Source organism: Tachypleus tridentatus, chromosome 3 (assembly GCF_004210375.1).
Source record: "Tachypleus tridentatus isolate NWPU-2018 chromosome 3, ASM421037v1, whole genome shotgun sequence".
In the NCBI taxonomy this organism is placed as follows: domain Eukaryota; kingdom Metazoa; phylum Arthropoda; class Merostomata; order Xiphosura; family Limulidae; genus Tachypleus; species Tachypleus tridentatus.
Genome location: NC_134827.1, coordinates 5,418,359 through 5,441,981, shown reverse-complemented (window position 1 = coordinate 5,441,981; position 23,623 = coordinate 5,418,359). Strand labels below are relative to the sequence as shown.

Sequence of the window (23,623 nt, the reverse complement as noted above, 5' to 3'; positions counted from 1 at the left end):
GAACTACATCTAAAATTTAATGACAGTTACTGGGTGTGAACCCTTTACGAAACTAATTTTTTATGGCAATGATAATTCTTATTATAAATAACTTGGGAATAAGCACAAATTAGTAATATCGCCAAATCAGAATCATTTAAATGTAATATATATATATAAATTAGTATCGACGTATAAAATTGATCAGTGGTTGAAATGTTTGATGAAATCATGATCTCACTTGGGCATTTTCACATTAGCAGATCGCAATTTGATAGTACAGTTTGGATGAGATCGATTTTGGATCTTAGTGCTAAACACATAATATTGCAAAATCCTTATTTATAAAAACATTTTTCCTAAAAGTCCATTTTTCGAATTAAAGTCTTGTTCGAGTACATCTGTTGACAAAAAATATTTATCCATTATATTCATTGTGCTTTATTTAGGGTACACAATCTACTACATAATCGATACGCCAGGGTCTCATGGAAGTTGGGAGATAGAAACAACCAAGGGAAACGAAACCTTTGCCACAGTCCCACAACCTCACCAGGTTACTTCTGAGAGCAGATATGTGTTTCGCTTACAGGCTCGTGGGAAAAACGGCGCCGGACCACCCTCAGACGACTTTATTTTTGATACAAAAGAAAGTATGTAGACGCTAAAAAATACAGTTATTTCACAGTGGATAATGATCACTATTTAATGATAAACAAGAGGGAATCCTCAATAGCTGCGTGATTTTTTAGGCAGGATAAGACGGTTTTTCTCTACCCTCTTTCTACTAGCTATATTTTTTATGTCCCAATAATACCAAGAGTGGGAGGAAGCATATACCCGATTCAGATTTATTACTCCTCAGGATCTCTTTCAGTCTACCTCAAACTGTAAAAAGAGATGACGGACCTATGAGCTAAAAGTTTGTACTTGAAAAAAACATACTGAAAAACTCAGATCCGTTTTATGAGCTGCTATGCCGCGGTTAAGGATAACAATTTTGTATTGTAAATAGATTATAATAAGGTTTAAAGTTAAATCTGATATTTTGTGTAATGGACAAAATGTTAAGGTAATTATGCCAAAATATAAAACCATTAGACATGCCATGGTTAACTGTATGTTCCTCTAGTTCATTTTTTGAACAATTTGATACATTAATTCTATATTTGATATTCTCGAGATAGTTCCGGGTGTACTGGGGACATTCCGTGAAAGCTTCGGTTCAGCACGGGATATTCCGCAAACGCTTCGGCTTAACTCAAGACAGTCTGTGAAAGCTTCACATGTACATTCCCTATACATTTAATTGTAACGTTTTTAAAACCTCGAATGAATAAATATAAGAAACTGTTGTTTGTAAACCCGCACACCGCCACGCAACCTTTTTCATTAAATGAAATACAGTTAACGCATCGAGTTACGCCAGTATAAAAAGAGGTTAGAAAGACAACCAGAAGGAACTTTATGAAAGAAAATCATATAAATTAACAACAGGTGACAAAACACATGCCATGACAAGTCGAGAACTGAATGTAACAAATCTCATAAAACAACCATTTGGAAACTGTAAGTAACAAAATCCATAAAACAGTCAACAGAAAACTGTAGGTAACAAAACCCACACCACGATCTAGTTGAAAGCTGTAGGTAACAGAACTCATACCACGACCTCGTTGAGAGGTGTAGGTAGCAAATCTCACGAAACAACCATCTGGAAACTGTAAGTAACAAAATCCATAAAAGAACCGTTTGAAAACAGGTGGTAACAAGACCCATAAAATAGTCAACAGAAAACTGTAGGTAACAAAACCCACACCACGATTTAGTTGAGAGCTGTAGGTAACAGAACTCATATCACGACCTAGTTGAGAGCTGTAGGTAACAGAACTCATATCACGACCTAGTTGAGAGATGTAGGTAAGAGAACTCATACCACGACCTAGTTGAGAGCTGTAGATAATAGGTAACAAATCTCATATCATGAACATCTGAAAATTGTAGGTAACAAAACCATCAAAACGCCCAGATGAGAATTGTATGTAACAAACCTGTACCACGACCAGTTGAGCGATGTAGTTTCAAACACCATTAGCTTTTACCGTCCGCTAAAATGACATCTTGATAGTGTATAAAGACGTGTGTGTATCTAAAAGCTATACCTATTCATTTTCTAAACCACTATTTAAACCTTCTCTGGACAAGATATAGTTGTCCAGATACACACACGTCTTTATACACTATCAAGATGTGAAAAACGTAAGTGCTAGTCTAGCTGTGACACTGAACAGACCTTTTGTTTGTTAATTGTATCAGTAGTAATGAGATAAAGATTGGCTTCAATAATTACATTCATTTGAACAAGCTCTATATTTACCCAGGTGACATTACAATTTACTTTTTCTGAGATGCGAGAAAAGCTGAATAATTTTCGGAATAATAGATTATAAATCTGCATGGATATCTAAAAAATACAAGTATTTGTTCCTAGTGCAGTTACAAGGTGTTCTGGAGGCAAGAAATACACAAATAATTCTAAATAGTGTAGCACCAATGGTAGAAACCTGAAAAAGGTATAACACTAAAGGTAGATCAGTGTAGTAATAACACCCAGAAGTCTGTGGGGCATACTGCTCCATTGGATGTACCAAACTCAGGTGAATATCCAGAAGGCTCAGAGTATCTGTGTCAATACCCAGATGGTGCTATCATTCACTTTCTACTACCAGGTTGGAGTAACTTTGGGTTAAGTCTGTATAACAATGAACTGTTCTGACGAAAGATATAAAGTTGTTAATATAATATTCTATATAAATTCCAGAAAAAGGCAATGTTACGTAAAGATCCCCAGGCTCGCTGGTTAGTTGTCGTTGTGTGTATGATGTTTCTTAGATCTATTTTCTCTATAAGTAAGTACTGTATATTCAAATCAGTTCCTTATTGGGAAAGAGAAGCGTTATATTTAATTTTTATTCAGAAAAAATATGATTTCATTTTCAAAATTACTCTTTACAATCATTCTTAAACAAGTACATGTAAGCACTTATTATTTTTTCGTGCTCCAAAGTCTTTTCTTGGTTTGTGGTAATGTGCAATATTATTGACAGTTGCAACACCTACATCATTGGTTGTGGTCTTTGTCAGCCTCGCTGTAAGAGGAAACTTGATCCCTTTATATTTCACTATAAATAGCTCCTAGCATGACAACTAATACGGACTATAATATTGTATTAATGCCTGAAAACAATTATGTGGAATTATTAGAAGGTGATTATGAAATAGTGGAAAGCTCATCACAGGTATGCTTTTAAATTTTTCCTTGGCAAATGTTCAAGTTCTGTTATGCGCACACACTCGCTTACAGTTTTCAGGTCATATAATTTGTTTAGCATTTAGCAGATACAATGGTGTGTTTCGCATGATGAGTACAACAATTCTGTTGGATCATGACCATCCTAGATCATAACAAAAGGATATAAACCCCAATCTAAATATCCTTGGCGCGTAGTAGCAGAGCTTATTGACAGTGTTTGTTGGAACACAACTTCTTGGAGGTCTGTCGAATTTCCAAGGTCATGGCTGCTAAATACTTACTGGTTCGAGACACTTCCAGCTTTCAAATTTGTTCACTGTTTTATTTATAAGTCTTCCAGTCTCCTTGTAAAATGTCAGCCTTTATTCATAATTTAGCTATTCAAAATTATTACTGCAAATATTCGAATTCAGTTCATTTTGGCTTCATAATAGTCTATATTTTTCCCTAACGAATTTGCGTTTTCTCAATAAGACGATGGAAATAGACGTTTTTGATTTACGTAGCCACAGTAATTACAGTATTAGCCAAAATGTATCCATACTGATCTATACTGATGTTATTGTCTACATGCATGTAGTTATTACTGAGCAATTACTCGAGTAGTAACAAGGAATGGAGTTTATGATCGTATAAATACGTACTACGAGTTATTATTCTAGTCTGTATAAGTTGGTTTAAACATCCGTTCGTCAGCTCATGCATACATATCTGTTTTGTATCAAACAGTGTGCTTTTGATATAATGTTTTTCGCAACAGATCAACTATTTGTTCAAACAATTTCTCTGTACTTGGTGTAGAGTCATGTCGCCAAGAATGTCTACTTTTAGATGCCGCTAAACTACTATCAACCGTGATGGCCGTGTTTTATTCAGGTTAACACGTCAAGGTCGAAATCACTCTTGCAACCTTACGACAGGAATTGCAGGAATACATTCATTTTAGGGTATTTAGAGGAACAGTGAATTATTGACGAAAGAAAATTATTTTACAAGACAGCACGTCAGCGTATACTGATGAGTTCTGATTACAGTTTGTTACAGCTGATAGTAGGATTCGTGTTCGTCGTTTGCCCCCAAAACAGATAACACACAGCAAATGGTGCAATACATATGTGGGCAGCTATTCATCATGGTGGAAAACTTCTCTTCATATCCCTCACGGAAATGTCAATGTATAGGATTATCTCGACCAGAGATTTCCCTGGTCAATAAAACCTCGAGACTGTAATCCTATTAAGAACTGACAAGTAGAACTGCGTAGAAAAACTGCTAACCATGATCTTGAACCAGATACTGTAGCCAAGTTGCAGCACCTTATAGTGACAAGTTGGAATGAATTAACGGTTTATTACATCAATAACTTTATTGTCGCATTACGGAGGTTATTAGAGTACGAGGGCTAACCACGTACTGAATGTTCAATATGAAGTGATATGTGGTTATAAACGCTATTTATAATAATATTTTGTTATATTTGCTCATTGTATATATCTTGGTAAGGGTTTGTTATACCAGGTAAAATGCTGAATTACATATCTTTCTACAGGTGCCAAATAATTTTTTGTTTGTTTTTGAATTTTGCATAAAGCTACCCCAGGGCTATCTGCGCTAGCCGTCCCTAATTTAGCAGTGTAAGACTAGAGGAAAGGCAGCTAGTCATCACCACCCATCGCCAACTCTTGGGCTACTCTTTTACCAACAAATAGTGGGATTGACCGTCGCATTATAACGCCCCAACGGCTAAAAGGGCGAGTATGTTTGGTGCGACCAGGATTCGAACTCGCAATCCTCGGATTACGAGTCGAGCCTCTTAATCACCTGGCCATGCCAGGTTTTTTGGGTGTTGTTGTTGTTCTAACAAATCATTCATAATGTCCATAGAATCTGTCTCATTATACAAATTACATATATAGATGTTTAATATAACATGCGTTTCCAAGTTTGACAACGCTAAGTGTATTTGTATGCCATCGTAATAATAACGATATTATTTGTCACAAAATATGCAAGCATTTTGGCTAAGACTGTATTTATGTATCAAGTAGGCTATATAATATGGACCATAAGCTGTTCATTCGCTTCTTTTCCTGAGCAGAAAGTGTGCGTTGTTTTATAGCAAAGCCACATCGGGCCATCTGCTGTGTCCACAGAGGAGAATCGAACCCATGATTGTAGCGTTGTAAATTCGCAGACTTACCGCTGTCCCAGCGGGGAATGTAAGCAGAGAGAGCCATGATTAAAAATAGCGAGCACAGATTTTAAATCTTTATACCCCTAACGGTATATGAACTTTGGATATAAATTTTTTTTGTCAGAAAGAAAAGTTTGGAACAACTGCTCTTAGCACTACAAAAGCTATGCTTTCCATTTGTTTTTAAGAACTACGGAGTGGTTTCCAGTTGATATACGTTATTTATTTTATTTAGTAGTTTTAAAGATGCTAGAATTCTGAGGTACTATTTCGCTCAACTGGGACACTGTATGACGTCTGTCGCATTTTACAAGCCATTTAAATTGTTTTTCTCTTAGGTTAATTGTCAGAGGTTGATGGGTACAGGAATTCCTGGTTGCAGATATATTCTTGTCTTGTATGATTGTTATCATTGAGAAACTGATTGTAAATATTCTTGAAAACTAACAAGAAATGGTCTTTGATTACAATGCTTCTGCTAAAATAGCACCTATTATACCCCCCTCCCCCAGAGTCGGTGACACCCATGCTCTTACTTATTGTCCGGCAGATTAAAGATAAGCTAAATTATTAATTGACAATATTATGTATATGTGTGTCCTCTTCTAATTGGCGTAACTCTGAATCAATTTTCACTAAACCTAGCATGTATCCTTGATGATCCCCAGAATTTACATAAGAGGTCGGCGTTGGTATATTACCTCCTGTATCGTCCCCGCAACATAAACGGATAAGACAGCTAGTACGACTGTGTCTCTGCATTCATAGAGCTAAACCAAACCATAACATGTCGCGTGATCAAACTGTTTTGATATAAGTTTTGAAATATCTGTGGGGAGGCCCGACTTAAGCGTAAAGATGCGAACAATTCGCTTAACGTGCCACAAGAAAAAAATGTTTTTATGTATAGATATATGTAAAATTTGCGCATCATTGTATTTGTGTATTAAGTAATCAAGATTTTTGAATATTCAATCTATATATAAAAATCTTTAAGCATTTTAGTTAGAACGCAGCATAAAATACTAAATATCCTTTTAATATCTCTAGAAGTACGAAATTTATTTTAAAACTCGACATTTGTAGGTTTTGTCCATTAAACAAAGAATCCAATGCTATAATACTTTACAAGGAAGTTATGTATTCCTCAATTATCGTCCATTTATACTACCATATTTAAAATGTTAGGAATGAAACTATTTTTAATTTAATAGCTACAAAAATTATCACATCAATACTGCAGTAAATGTAAAGTAATCTACAACTAAGTTCTTAAAAAAGCAGCGTTTTCTGTTCAGATTTAATTATCATTTTCAAACAAGGATAAGTTTGATCTCGAAATTCCCATTATTATTTTTTTCGAAATTATTAGTTTTGAGATGAAATAGGATGGCAAGTTCATTTTCTAGTAAAGCAAGTCGACACACCTGTTACGTATGACAAGAAGCGTAGCCACGAAAAGTTCTCGGTAAATAAGGTGTGTGTGTGTGTTTTCTTATAGCAAAACCACATCGGGCTATCTGCTGAGTCCACTGAAGGGAATCGAACCTCTGATTTTAGCATTGTAAGTCCGTAGAACTACCGCTTTACCAGCGGGGTACCGTGTGGGCTGATGTCTTTGTAATCTGAGAGAACATTTAAATACAATAAAACAAAGCTAGAAAAAATCGCTTTTTGAAACTTGAATGGGTTTAAAGCTCAGTACTTATTTTGGGCATCGTCTGTCTTGTTGCCCTCTGATCATTTTCAGTTTATTTGAAAGTGAAAATTCAAGTACCTTGTCATAAGATGTTAAATTCTTAAAGTGATTATTATAAAGTTTCAGGAGATCACACGACAAGTGAGGTAACGACTTCAGACGACGAGTGCAACCTCCCAAAAGATTCTGGCCCGTGTTTAGCATACTTGAGGAATTATTATTACAACTCTAGACATCAACAGTGTGAGGAATTTATCTACGGAGGCTGTAGAGGGAACAAAAATAATTTCAAAACTAAAGAGGAATGTGAAGAAAGGTGTATAAAGGGTCACGCTGAGGTTCAACCAGATCAAACAGATAACGGTAAACCTAAACTGTGTATGTGTGTAACTAATCAGACGAGGCCACTATTGTAGTAAATACACATTTACAGTAAGATACCCAAAGTAATTTCAAGAAATTAAGATCACAAAAAAAAGGAAAGTGTATGGCCAACTCTTTTAAATTTGTGACGATTATAGTTATACGAGCTATGGCAATTAGGCATGAGACAAAACTATAGCATTTATTCCAAAACACCTTAAGCATGTTAATAATATAAAAAAATAAATAAAGTAAGCTCCAGATAATAAGCTTTTATTTCAATTTTAATGTTGGTCTTTAGCTAAGAATAATCCAAGACTGAAATAATTCACTGCACAACAGTTTTTTAAAAAAGTTTTGCTTCCTGAAAGGTTTTTGCTGATTGTAACAGGTACCTGGTGGATATGCACAAATATAGTTTTGGTTTTGCTTCAGCACGTAGGAACTCTGAGAAATAGACAGTTAACTGTTTACCGGCAATAACGTATTTAGTTGCGTTTATGTTTCTAATACGCTATTAAGTTCAACATAATTAAAAGTGTTTTGTTTCTGATTTTCGTTTGTATTCAATGTCTGGTGCATCACGTTGCAATGTATAACAGTAGTCAGCAAGCATTGACGGATTCCAGTTGCCCTGATATCGTTTTTCCATTGTAGCAAAACTGAAGATTTCGATGAAACGGTACTTGATGGGCAAATTTGGATGTGATTTTCGTGATCAGTAGCCAAAAATCTATAAGAAACACCCAACAGTGTTCAAAAAGCAAAAACTCTGTTGTGCAATATAATTGATCTGTTGTTGGTTGAGGAACAATTTTTAGTGCTGTAAAAGCGCCACGTATTGAAATACAAATTTAATATTTAAATCGTTCCTGTTTATTATTTTATTACGATAATTCTTTTAGTTATTTTGTGTTTCGATTATATACCTAAATTAGCTTCGATTGTTACACACACTTATATTAATAAATAAAATAAATTGATCTTTTCGTTTTTTTAAGCTCTATTATCTGTTCCAAGAAACTTAGTAGTCACTGCGTCCAGAACTTTGTCACGTGTTCTTGACCTCCATTGGGACCCTCCTCTCAACCACGGTGAAGGTATAACTGGTATGTTTCTAATAAGCTTGTGGTTAAGGTTTTTTTTCACAACGATCTGTTTTTCACAGAACCTTTAGCAACACAGTCGTTCGTCTGTTTTTGAATCTTGCGCAAAGCTACCTGAAGGCTATTTGCACTAGCCATCCCTAATTAATTTAGCAGTGTAAAACTAGAGGGAAGGTAGCTAGTCATCACCACCCACTGTCAACTCTTGGACTATTCTTTTAGCAAAGAATAGAGGGATTAACCGTAACATTATAGTTAATCATCACCACCCACTGTCAACTCTTTGATTACTGTTTTAGCAAAGAGTAGTGGGATTGACCGAAAAACGCAATCGCTGTTAAAAGAACGAGCATATTTGGTGTAACGGGGTTTCAACCCGTGACCCACAGATTACGAGTCGAGAGCCTTTATATAATCATCTCAGAGCATAAGATATAGATACTTTGTGATTTTCACCCCCACCCATTCTCTAGCACTTACAGTTGTTTAATAATTTCTACCCAAATAGTTCCTAAAATTCTTAATAATTAGTTTTAATTATGAATAATAGACAAAATTCGTAAAGGCTCTCTGACCACTCTACCCAGGATTAACAACTGGGTAATCTTGTTGGTAACAGTAGCTTGGATCCTTTAAATCCATTACAAGGTTGGATCTGATCAGCGAATTACTAGGTACTAAAGAAGAATTGTCAGAAATAACGTTTCATGTACCACGCGTATTACACTCGGCCATTGTTATTATTAACGTTTAGTAATTCTAATGTCCTATATTTAATATTATAAATAAATGAAATATGTATCAAATTTAATACTTTACTTTGCAATAAGATTAAATACACACATAAATATAGGTCTTATTTAAAATTTAAAAATAATATACAAATTATACAATGGTCTTAAACATTTAACTTTTTTTCCCCCATAGATTACTGGCTGTTCCAAAACAATTTGATAACTGACTTGTAGCGGTTAATGTTTCAGTACATTTTGTGACATGTATCGCCACAATCGTCTTGAATATATAGGTGCAAATAAGCACACAAACTGTGAAGCAACAAGGGCAACTAAGGTTTGCGGGTTCGAATCCCCGTCACGCCAAATATGCTCGTCCTTTCAGCCATGGGGACGTTATAATGTGATGATCAATCCCACTGTTCGTTGGTAAAAGGATAGCCCAAGAGTTGGCGTGGGTGGTGATGACTAGCCGCCTTCCCTCTGGTCTTACGCTACTAAGTTAGAAACGGATAGCGTTGATAGCCCTCATGTAGATTTGCGCGAAATTCAACAAACAAACAAAAATAATAATATATATTTATAAGGTTTTGCAACAATGTGATTGAAACCTTTAGAACAATTGATTTGAAATACTAGCATAGAATAAAATCAATTAGTTAGAAAGTAAGAATCTTGGTTTTTAAACTTTGTGTCTGTTAACTAGGTATTTTATGTTTTATTCATATCTAGGTTTTATTGAGCGATAATTACTTAAGAAACGATATTGTCCATAAAAATGCGATAGAAGTACAAAAACAGCCTGTAACGTAGTAGGCATATCTTAACACGATAAATTCATAATAAAGACAATTGTTTAAAAAAAACATGAAAAATGCAAGGCGTTCCATAAAGTGAATTTCATTCTTTTGCTTTTTGCTAGTGGTTCAAATTTAGGACAGACTACAGAGGTTGAGTTAATTATTTTAAAACGATCCAATGATCTCACCATGGTGCTACAGTTCATGACGCAACATCCGGTCATGCTCTATTTCAGAGGTTCCCAAACATTTTAGACTTGCGGAGCTTTACATCAAAAAGGAAAAAACATTCTGGAGATTTAATAAAAATATACTAAAAATAAAAACAATCGGTCTCTTACACCATATAAAGTTTACTTCAAGCTTTTAGAATATAAATTTATTAAAAATATTAATATTTAAAGAAAAAATCTTATTTCTATTCACTTGTTCAAAAATTTCTGCTTGCAAAATTTACATCAGTAAAAATACAGTGTACTTGTTTATTTATTAGTGGCTCGGATGTGCTTGCTTTTGTTCACAAGGTAATTCAACATTTGGAGTTATGGTTGTTACCTGTAAGCCCAAATCATCTTCAATATTTAGCCTGTTTCTAAATTTGGTCTTTGTAGCTGTATAGAGTGAAAATGTTTGCTCACAAAGACATGTTGGAAAACGCATCAACATTTTCAAAGCTTTGTTACTTGTTTCAGGGTATTCCATGGCCATTTGAATCCAAAATTTTGTAATTTATATTCCTGCTGAAATTTTGTTTTTAGGGTGTAATCAGTTGATATTTCTATAAACTGTTCTTTCTCTTTCAAAGGCAAATCGTAGGTATTTGCAGACTCAACAAAAAGATTTTGAATCCACAGTAATTTTTCTAAATAAGGAGGGAATTAATCCTTAATAGTTGTACACAAACCAGATATGTGCTGCAAGACTGAAATGTTTGCATCTTCACTTAAGGAAATAACATTCATGAGTGAAAAAACACTGAGATTTTCGAAGCATTCAAGTTCTTCCATAAGTATACATTCACCCCAAAGTTTTGCTTATGTTGAAGCGCTTCCATTTTACTCTGGTCTTTGAAATACGTTACCATGGCACTCTAAATTGTAGCATTTACTTCTTTTAGATAGGTAAATACATCAGAAAGGAAAGGTATTTATGTATCCAGCACTTATTCCTAACGCAGTTCGTAAAACCGACAAAGCACTTTTTCCTGATAAAGCCATTGAACTTCAGTATCAAGCAGCAAATTTTTATGCAAACTTTCAATATCCTCACAGAATAAACTGAAAATTCTCGCAACGAGTTGTTTTGATTTCATAAAATTAACTATTTTTATAACATCATCCAACACCTCTTTTAAGTCTTCTGGCATTCGTTTCATTGCAAGTGCATGACGATGAAGTGGACACTCTCAATTTCCGGTTTTTTTTTATGCGTGCCATTGCACCTAGAAATTTCCCAATCATAGCTGCAGTCTCATCAGTGCAAATACTTGAGTAAAGCTGCCATTGGATCACATGTTTGTCCATACATAATCGATCAGTTTAAATATTTCTTGGCCTGTTGTTTGAGCAGGCAAAGGTTTGCAAATTATCATGTCTTCTTCAAAACTAACTTCGTGAATATAGCGAACAAAAAACAAGCAACATCCCATAACCTGCGACATCTGTTGATTCATCCATTTGAAAGGAAAAAGTTGGACTCGCCTTTACTCACCTTATTAACTCCGTTAAACAATTTGCTGACATATCCTTGATTCCTTGACAAACCGAGTTTTCAGACAGAAACACAGAGTTAATGCTTTTAAGAGATTTCTCACCAGTTGTGCACTTTACCAAATCTTTTGTGCATGGTTTTATCAAATCTTCTGCAATTGAATGAACTTCACTTTCTTATGCAATACTGTAACTAACACGATATGAAGCAATAAGAGCATCTTTGTTGTCCTGATGGGCAAACGAACGAAATGTAGCTTTCCTTGCATTTCATTGCAAACACTTTCTTTTGAAATACTCGGAAGTCGGATTTTTAAATTGGGAGTGTTTGGTTTCTAGATGCCGCTTTAACTTTGCTGTATGCAAACTACTGTTACTCAACATTGTATCACATTCAACACACAACCCACTAGGTCCATCTTCATTACTTGTCCATGTAAAACCATATTCAATACACCTTTCATCATACTTTCTTTTCTTTATTGTTTCAGTACTTCTTGCATGATCCAGCGTTGAAGTACGTACACACGACGATAACGCCGATAAATTCGTATTCAGCCTAGGCCTAGAAAGAGTTTTACTCATATCAGATTTATTACTGATATTCATCCACTTATCCATTATAAGGGTGACAACTAATTATTAATTTGTCTAAAAACGTATTCTTATTATCTTTGGCACTTCACAAGTATTGTCACGGATACAAAATAGTTTTTTAATGCTAACTCGTTCAAACACTTGAGTTTTATCACCGTAAAATGACATGCTGACCGACAATCAGTGTTGCCATAACGAAGTCAAAAATAAAAATTTGTGGAAAAAAGGCTAGGGCGCTAGAATAATACATTTTTCTAAAGGAAAAGGGTAACCTATTACTTGTACAGTTTTATATTTTTTACAGAAATTTTTGAGCCAAATAACAAAATATTAAGTCAGACGTGCGTCTAAATCTCGAATGAAACGAAACAAAATGAAACATGACGTCATGTGGACGTGTGACGTCATACATCTCATTTGTAGCAAGTTTGTCTTATTAAACTGCAACGAATGTAACCTAACCTAACAATTACCAATTATAGTTCTCATAAATATAATTATACTTCATATAAATATACTTTCGAGATTGAAACAATTGATCTCATTGCATCACACAATGTTTCAAACTTGAACACGTTTCAGCTATGATGTCATGTTTAATTTTGTTTCATTTCTTTCGAGATTTAGCCGCTAATCTTGATTTGGCTTTTAAAAGACAATTGGCATCATTACCCATTCATAAGAAAATTACCAGGCTATATTGCATCTGCGATGACACATGCGATCATGAGAGGATGCCATTTCTACTAGCAACCAGTGGTGCCACTGTCAAAGTTAATGAGATTGTATTAACACTTTCACCGCGAGACGTTCCCCTAAGCTAAACAAAATTGTCTGGCGTTAGGCAGAATGAAATATTAAAAGGCTCAGGCAACTATGGCGAGCCCAAGGGCTCCGCGGAGCACAGTTTGAAGAAACCATGCTCTATCTGACGACCATGCATCTTGACAATAGCAATGCATCATAGTTTTCTTTGCCAAAGGTCCATAAGAATATTATACTCAAAGGACATCCTTCTTTCCCGCATGTTTTATAACTCTTCGAATATACGAGGACGACGGTTTCTCAATCCATTTTTCAATAATGTCATTCCACAATAATTCATACACGCTGCATCCAAACACTTAACACGTTTATTTTTTAAAAGAATAACATGGATATTCGTTTCTTCCTCCAATTATCCGAGTTATGCGACAGCTGAACTGATAGTTTGTGGGAAGAAGTTGAGTATTCGTGTCAAGTTTCACCCGCATGTTCTTCAGCAGCAAGTTCGAGGGATTGTAACAATAAGAACTGAATTTTAATATTCAGTGATGACGAGAAACCCACTTGTTGAGAAATTTATATGCAAAAAACGGCTCGTTTGGGCTGAGAAAACCCTTTACATAGAAGAGCGAACAACGTTTCGACCTTCTTCGGTCATCGTCAGGTTCACAACGATGTGAACCTGTAAAGTGTTTTCTCAGCCCAAACGAGCCGTTTTTGCATATGAATTTTAATATCTTTAGTGTGCAGAAAACAGACATTATATCGTGTAGCTATGTGCTTAATAATAGCAATGGCTTCTGACTCCTTTTTCTAGACGAAGAGCTATCTTGATTATGCTACATGCTATTGCCTTGGGCACGTGGACAGCTTTTTCTAATGACCTTTAAGTTCGTGGATTCTCAGCCGTTAGAAAGCATGACTTACTGTAGACCATTTTGGATGGAACTTGTTCTCTAGTTTGATCCCCCCCCGTCTTAGAATTTATAAATCCTCAATCTGAACACAACTTTATAATCAGAGAACATAGATATTTCTACATCTGAAAGGTTTGTTTAATACCATTCTAAAACGATGTATTTTCAACGACGTCACACCATCTACGAAATGCCAAGCAATGTCAAAATGCTATTCCAATACATTCTGTTCCAATGTGATTTTATAATGGCTGTAGTTGTCACGGGATATTTTGACTTGGAGCCCCCAGTGACACAATGGTATGTATGTGGACTTACATCGTTAAAAACTGGGTATCGACATCCCTGGTGGGCAGAGCACAGATAGCACATTGTGTAGCTTTGTGCTTAATTTCAAGCATGCAAACAAATAGACTTGGATATTCAAAATCGTTTTAATACAATTTACCCAACCATTTCTATTTAAAATGTGCTGTGCGTTACATCTAATACTAGTATATGGCAATAAAATATCTAGTTTTTAAATTTATGTTATGTTAAACATAATATGTGTTTTGTTCAAAAAGACAGACGCATAAGTAATGTACCTACTAAGCTCAGTAAAAATTTGAATAAAGTTTAAAACAGTTCCTACAAATTTATGTATTTTTTACCCATTTCTGCATCTCAATGGAACAACCACTTTCACGTTCTTTACATGAGCTTGTTTGTTAAAAATATTTAAAAGGATAAATCATAAGGTTTATACTGTATAAAAATATACTAATTATTTTCAAAATATATCAAAGTCTCCACGAACTTTTTGTATTTGCTTACAAAATGAATTTTTGCTTTTCTGTTAAGGATATGTTATCTACTACTCGGTTGATACACCAGGGACCCCTAATGAATGGAATGAGATAACAACTGAAGGAAGCGAAAGTTTTACCACTATTCAAGCTCCACATTCCGCAAATGACCGCAGTAAATTTGTATTTCGTTTACAAGCTCGGGGAAGACACTCCAATGGCCCGATTTCTGAGGATTTTGTGTATGACTTTGATAAAGGTAAATAGAAAATTAAAGACTAAACCTCGTGCATAATTAATTATAACTTGTTAAAACGAATAAAACATAAATTTGAAGAGTTAAGTTACTGGATTCGTTAAATAAAGAAATAAAAACGTTTAAATAATATGATTAAAAATGAATAATTGGATTCATCGGACAAAAAAATGAAAATGAGTATATGATTAAAAAATGAATGACTGAAACTGGAAATTAAAAATCGCTTTATTTTAATTTTCAAAGGATATCATACCTGACACATTCATTTTCGTACACATTATCTTGCGTGTAATCAACTTAAGACCAGGTAACCTTAAAACTTAAAGCATAATACTTCGTCAATAATTATTATAGGAAAATGAAATTAGTATGTAAATTAGAATGACTAATGGAACTAATATTTAGTTGTTACATTAAATGAACAAACTCATTACAACTACATATATAGATGTGCATTTATCCGTGATGAAAGGAACTCTTTTTTTTTTTTTACCACTTGAACAACGTTATTTGAACTGGTAACCGCAATTCTGCCAGGCTGGAAACTAAGAAGCAACAGTAGTAAGAAATCATATCAACTACTTAAATGTTCTCATCTCGTTAAATTGTGTAATTACAAACAAAATTTGTTCGCCATTTTATTTCAGTTACTATACGAGTAGAAAACGTCAACACACCATAAATTTGTTATATATTCCACCACTACTACTAAATGAAGCCTTACTTTATTCTTTAGACTTGTTTAGAACTACTTAAAAGGGGTTGAATTCCCCGAAACCAGTACAATTCAATAACAAGTGGTGAAACAAATAACAGACAACAGAATTAATCTGAAACCCAGTGTAATTAACTTGAGAATAAATTAGATTTTATAAAACCAGTAACAAATATATGTGTAGCGTGTTTCTAAAAATTAACTATTATTTTTTACGATAAATTACCAGTTTTAAATACATCTAAAATTGATTTAACTCTTCTCAACTTCAGAAACAATATCCCGTCATCATTCTGCTTTTCTTATTACCCATTTGTACGACAGAAAAAAAAAAAAGTTTCATCATAGACATTTAGCACCATCTGTTGGAATAACGTAAAATTATTACAACAATTATCAAATAAAAAGATAAAACATTAAATACGCAATTTTGTGAGCTTCCAGTGCATATAAAATTTATAAATTCACAGTTTTTAATTTATTAAAATTTGCGCTAATGATTTATTAGATTTGTATAATATTAAAAATCAAAATATTTACTTTTACCCTCTGGAAAATAACTGTATTTTTATCTCAGTAATCACTATAAAGGCGGTAATTTTTAAAAATATCGTAGAAATCGAAAGCATGTGGATACAATTAATCACAAAATTATGTAATTAAATAGTTGAGGTGGTTTCCCATTGCCTTTCTCAACGGATGCAATTTACTGGTCGACAAACGTTGGTCATAAACCACTGAACATGGTAATGGGACCCGAACCTTAATTATCTGTATTCACGACTTGGCTCGCTAGGTACCATGACAAGCGCGACCAAAGGCACTGTAATAAGTTTACAAATATTTAAAATGGTAGTCACTTTCTATTTTCGTGTTGTTGCATTCCCCTAACAGTGAACGCTTAAATTATTCTAGACGTACGAGAGTATAATTCTAAAGTGTTGGGGTCTTTTATATTTGTAAATAATAATATTAGTTACACTTTCCTCGGCTTCATAGGTTAAGTAAAATATTGCCTCCAATAGTTACATATTACATATGGTTATAGCAACACGACAGCCACGCCACTATTGACATCAATTAACCACTATTTATTATTTGGATAAACGAAACTTGATATTGCATACCATGAGAGGCAGCAATGATCGAAAGAAAATTACATCCTTTTAAAATCAAATCATTTCTTGCTGTCGTAAAAATATCATATCTTCAACTAGCACAACATATTTTTAACATTTGTCATTAAGCAAATTTTCACCCAATGCTGATATTTTGTGAAAATAAGTAATTGTCACAATCACTGGTTTCAGTTCTCTTGCTTAATCTAAGGCTTCGTACAGTTTTTTCAGACGACAGAAGCGGTCTTGAGAATTCCCTAAACTTTTGCAACCTTCCCAGTGATACTGGTCGTTGTTTAGCGTACATCCAACGTTATTATTACAACCCTGACAGCAAAAAGTGCGAAGAATTTATTTACGGAGGGTGTGAAGGGAACGACAACAACTTCCAAACCAAAGCAGAGTGCGAATACACTTGTGGAAGAGAAGAGGAATATAGCCCCGTTTTACCTCCAATAAATAATGGTATTTCTATTACTTTATTCGGAGTTCTTTTACGGTAAGACAATTTTTAGTCGGGCAGACGAAATATTATTTCAATGTATATCTACAACATACATTAAATAATTTATTAGTAATCATATTATTTACGAGCTGCACGGAATTTCTAATACGTACATAATTTAAATTATTAGTAAAAATGTTTTGATTTGAAAAATCGCTAATTTAAAGCCTCAACGAAACTATAGAGTTCAACTACAAAAATACCTTACACCCAATGGGACAAACAAAATGAAGGTGAAATACGATCTTTGAAAAATATCAGTGTAACAAATGGTGCTTTTGGAAAACAGGGGATTTCTTACTCTCATCAACAACAAAGAAAAGACACATTTGTGTGAAAAATGGACTAATGTACATCTTTTAACAAAAATAATTTATACTTTTCTCTTTGGTTTTGGCCCAACATGGCCAAGCGTGTTAAGGCGTGCGACTCGTAATCTGAGGGTCGCGGGTTAGCATCCCCGTCGCGCCAAACATGCTCGCCCTTTCAGCCGTGGAGGCGTTATAATGTGACGGTCAATCCCACTATTCGTTGGTAAAAGAGTAGCCCAAGAGTTGGCGGTGGGTGGTGATGACTAGCTGCCTTCCCTCTAGTCTTACACTGCTTAATTAGGGACGGCTAGCACAGATAGCTCTCGAGTAGCTTTGTGCGTAATTCAAAAACAAACACAACAAACTCTTTGGTTTTATATCTGTAGCTTAAATACGTAATAGAAATTATTTTTCTATTATTTTTTTGGAGTTAAGCGTTAATCTACACAATGGACTATCCATGCTTTGTCCATCCCGGGTATCGAAATCCAGTTTCTAGCCTTTTATGTCCACAGACACGCCATTGTCACCAAAAGTCGTTCTTTTGTTGCTGATATCGTAAAGGAAAAGTATAATGATTATAGTTTAAAATATTTCAAGAATTTAAAAATATTATCTTAAATACAAAAATATAGTTTACATTTTGAGTTTGTAAAAGGGTATAAAGTTGGCACCAAAATTTCTTTTATTTACGATTTTCAACAAAAAATTAAAGAAAAGTAGACGATTAAACTTAGGAGTCCAGTTCGCTGAGAAGAAACTCCTGATTTTAATATCGTCATTTAATTTCACTTGCTGTAAAATGTTGTATAGAAATAACAACTAATGAGGAAAAAGCCAAATTATATTGAACCATTTATATAAATTTAACGATTTAAATTGAAGGTATTTTTAAAACATTTATTGTTTCTCACATAAAGTTATATATGACTTATCTCAGAACAAAAATTTATAGACAAAACAGATAAAGGAAAATATATAAATACCATGAAAAACAAAAAGGAATATGTAAGTAAAGTACTCAAAATAATTAGAATAACAACAGATGTGTGTTTCCAAAATGGTACAAATGTGAAAAAGTTAATAAAATAACATTTCATCGAGCTCTTTAACGCTGCTACTAAGATATATCATATTAAATTTGATAGTAGAACATGTTGATCCTGAAATATATGGTGTTATTATGGACTTAATATTGTCACCTCTTCTAACAGTTATTTTTACGTTTTCGTAAAAAACGATGTGTGAATAGTTACCCCAAAACCTCCACCTCATGTTTTTAAACTGTATCTATGAAAATCCATTCTTTTGATTTTACCAAAAAAAAATCTTCCGTAGAACAAAATTAATAGATGAGAAAGAAGAGAAGCCATATTTGTAAACAAATCAACATACGCTGGTCTTAACGAAAACATCATTTATTTATATTTTAATTCCCTTTCTCTCTTGTACAAAGAACGTATTTCAGTAATTAGACTCAGGCCTAAAAGTTTTATTTTATACTCAGATTAAGTAGTGTGCATTGATAATTATTTTATTGTTTATACTTTGTCAGTTGTATATTGGTAGATTATTACTATTATAAATTCTGATCTGTTTCTTTTTAAAATTTAAATTCTGTTACCCCCAGTTCTTATATGTTACCATGTTAACGGTTCCAGGTAAACCTAGTGAAACTGTGTGTTTAAAATAAACAAAATTCTATTAAATACAGCCGATAGAAATTTGTGTAAATTTCAAAACTTAGTTCCTTTTAATATTCAATCCACGTAACTAAAATTATAGGGAAATAAAAGTAGAGGGCTCAGTTACATTATATGCAAGTAGGGAATCTTTTTGTAGTAACATTACTGTATGGATAATGCCTTCGTTGTTTTTAGCAACAAAGAACATGTGAATTTATTTTTAAGAGTAACTAACCAAACAACACACTTGTTTTAAGTGTACAACTGAAAAAAAATTATGCAAATTTGCCTTTTTTAAATCTAGCTATTAATAACTTCGGTGATTATTTAGAAGCAGAAACGAATAATAAACATAAATGTATATTATAAAATGTAAGCACAACTTCATAAGTCCCTTTGTCTCACAACTTATCATATTACTTGTCATTATTATTTTCATAAAGGAATAAAAAGTGTTTAAATCTTTTGCTAAAAATCAGTTTTCTTCTCTCTATAGTTGACAACATCTTAAGACCTTCTTAAATATCGTGTAGACGCCTTCATAAAGTAAATTGTGATATGCCTGCCATTCTAAGCGTCTCTCATTTATGTTAAAAAGCTATTTTTTGATGAATAAAATTAAAAGAAAACATCTCGGAAACAAACTTTTCATAAACGTGGTGTTTCTCAAGATATAAAGACATAATTTGTAACGTTTAATGGTCTTCCCTTGTTTAACGATTTTTTTTTCGAAATAAACAAGACTAAGTGGGAAAATATCAATTTTCACCCATTTTGAGTTGATAAGAGCGAAATTACGTACCTTGTATTTTTACGACTTACGTAAAGTTTTTACTTTTATTTGCCCTATTTGTTTTTTGAACTTCACGCAAATCTACACGAGAGATTTCTGCGCTATTTGTCCCTAGAGGGAAGGGAGCTAGTCATCATCACCCACTGACAACTTTTACTAACGAATAGTGGAACTGAGTACACATTATAACACCTCCACGGTTTAAAGGTGAGCATCTTTGGTCGGGATGGGGATTCGAATCTGGGACCCTTAGAGTGCGAGTTGAACCCTCTAACCATATGTGTGCGTGTGTGTGCCTTTTAACATGGCTAGTAATGCTAGCTTTAGGTAAGTTGAGTATGGTAATAATTATAACTTTCATTAGAAAGTGAAAAGTCAGCACAACACAGTCATTACTTACCGTATCGCATTACAACAGCTTTAAGATTCAAGTTATGTTAGACTCATTCTTTTATTGACATTTTAGGAAGAATATCAGATATAATAAAACTATGCCGGTTTAACTTAGAGGATAATTATCTATGGATTCTCATTGTTATTGAAATAATGAAATTATTTTAAGTAATTATTGCATTCGTTACACCAATTAAAATATACATTTCATCTCTTAAAGAGTTTCAAAGCAGCATTGAACGTTACTTATATTCAGACGTATCGTAACAACAACAAAATAAACTTTTGGAACAGTGAGAAAGTACGGTTCTACAAAACAGACCGTCAATTTGAACAAATTTTCGATTGTATCTTATGCTGGGCTACAGACGTAAAGAACAGATCACAGCCACTTTGCAAGCCCGAATTACTTAGAAACGTATGGACAAATATCACTGTCCACTTCTGTCTTCAAATAAGTATCCTCTTGGGGTAATGAACTTGCACTTTTGGTACTCTTGTATAGATTCTCACATTTATTTCATCAGATATTGTAATTCCTACGTTGAGTGGAATGTTTCGATGCTCCAACAGGTGGCCCGGCATGGCCAAGCGCGTAAGGCGTGCGACTCGTAATCCGAGGGTCGCGGGTTCGCGCCCGCGTCGCGCTAAACATGCTCGCCCTCCCAGCCGTGGGGGCGTATAATGTGACGGTCAATCCCACTTTTCGTTGGTAAAAGAGTAGCCCAAGAGTTGGCGGTGGGTGGTGATGACTAGCTGCCTTCCCTCTAGTCTTACACTGCTAAATTAGGGACGGCTAGCACAGATAGCCCTCGAGTAGCTTTGTGCGAAATTCCAAACAAACAAACAAAAATCCAACAGGTTGTCGTTCCAAAGTGTGGAATATTCAGAATCTTTTAATAACTCCTTGCCCAGGAAGATCCCACCTTACCGACTAAAAGCTAATGCTATGGCAGAAGATATTATAATAATAGTTGGTTTTTATCTGTCCTGAAAATGACACGCACTTTACTATTTATATGCAAATACGCGCGTACTTGATTTCAATGGATGTAGATACACTTAAGTATATTTTAATAGGTTGTCTAGGCAGAACAATCATGATAAGTACATTTTAATTGATGGCAGCTGCTTATTGTAGAAAAATACAAATGTAGAAGTTTACGTTTCGAAAGTTTTCGTATTTAGTCTTCAGACGAAAAACTTTCGAAACATCGTCTTCTAAATTTGTGTCTTCTGTACAACTGATAGTTGCCGCCTATTCCATTGCAGTCACCGTACATTAGTAAACATTTTATACAACATATTAAAAACGTTTCAAATGTTTAAAAAAAAAGTCGTAAAATAACACAAGTTTATATACTGACAGTATAAAGTATCGTAAAATCTAGCTCTAACTTAACTGAAGCAAAAAACGTACATGTGTTAGTGTTAATTTATTTCCTCAACCGATATTGGCCTTACTTAATAAAAGCGTAACTAAAAGAACTCAACTCATTTCAATGTCTGTGATAGGACTTTATTTATATTATTCTAAAAATCCTGAATTTAAACAAGTTCTTTCGCAATAAAGCTAGTAGTTTGACCGCAAATGTTTTGTTAGTATCTGCCTATATTTCATCAAAATACTGGATAAAGCAGTGAGAACAAACAATATATCAATTCCTAGGAAAACACCATACGCACAACTTCTAGAAGGCCTACGGCAGAGCTTATGATTATTTGTCTCTTCTGCACCAAGCTTACATTGTTTGAAGAAAAACGAAAAGATAGTGTGTTGAGGAAGCTGCTAAAAAGAAGATGAAACACTGTTTATACACATAATAAAGCAGTCAACTCAACTTTAATAAAACCATGAGATCATATGATGGTGTGTTCGACCAAGAACATAACGCACAAAACTCCTTACGATCCTAACCTGTTAGACCCACAGAAGGACCGATGGTAACGTACAAAGATCGAGAAAACAGATTATCCAAAATGAATCCTATTTCAAAATACTGCGACAGTAACGAGATATGTAGAGGCAACAAAATTCTTACCTCAGTGAGTTAGATGACGAAATAGCACACAGTAAGAAAACCACAACCACGAAGGAAACGGAAAATCAAGCAACAACAGTACGGTATCGTATCAGAAAACAAACTACTTTCGTTTGAGTTAACTTATTGAATGTTCACGTTAGTATGACAGTTTGTATACATTGATTTGAAATCAAAACATTCCATTACTATCACTTTATTAGCTTTTAAAGCCATCCCATATTTCTTGTTTTGTTCACGTTTCAAATATTATATGGTAACCTTTTGTTTATATGCTATCTATCTACACGTGTGTTTGTGTGTGATTATAATATTACTTTATCTTACATAAAGATGAATGATTTATTTTGTAAAAAAGGGTAAGGAATGTATTGTTTGTTTTGAATTTCGCGCAAAGCTATTCAAGGGCTATCTGCGCTAGCCGTCTCTAATTTAGCAGTGTAAGATTAGAGGGAAGGCAGCTATTCATCACCATCCACCGCCAACTCTTGGGCTACTATTTTACTAACGAATAGTGGGATTGACCGTAACATTATAACGCCCCCACGGCTGAAATGGCGAGCATGTTTGGTGTGACGGGGATTCAAACCCGCGACTCTCGGATTACGAGTCGAGTGCCTTATTTACCTGGCCATGCCGGGCCGGTGAGGGATGAATTTAAATAAAAGTAATATAAATAGATTTCTTTCTCACCGTGTGGTAAAATTACGAAAGTGAACACGGGAGTGAGAAATGGGTAAAAAGAAAGGAATAGTAGTGGGAAATGAAGCAGTTGTTCTGTCTTTTTCCGAATTATGTTTTTACTCATCTATTAACACGTAAGAAAAACACTACAAAT

The 23,623-nt window shown here is 34.2% G+C and overlaps 1 protein-coding gene across 10 annotated transcripts in view; it reads left to right on the top strand.

Moving 5' to 3' along the window:
* LOC143246253 (uncharacterized) overlaps positions 1–23,623 on the top strand; it is a 94,845-nt gene that overhangs the window by 5,569 nt on the left and 65,653 nt on the right. For 9 of the 10 annotated variants that reach the window (XM_076492669.1, XM_076492667.1, XM_076492668.1 and 6 more), the window contains exons 3-7: positions 429–632; positions 7,306–7,548; positions 8,550–8,657; positions 15,020–15,223; positions 17,279–17,521. In XM_076492669.1, coding sequence (XP_076348784.1) covers positions 429–632; positions 7,306–7,548; positions 8,550–8,657; positions 15,020–15,223; positions 17,279–17,521 — 1,002 coding nt within the window. The remainder of the gene's footprint in view (positions 1–428; positions 633–7,305; positions 7,549–8,549; positions 8,658–15,019; positions 15,224–17,278; positions 17,522–23,623) is intronic. The other variant, XM_076492666.1, reaches the window with a different exon arrangement.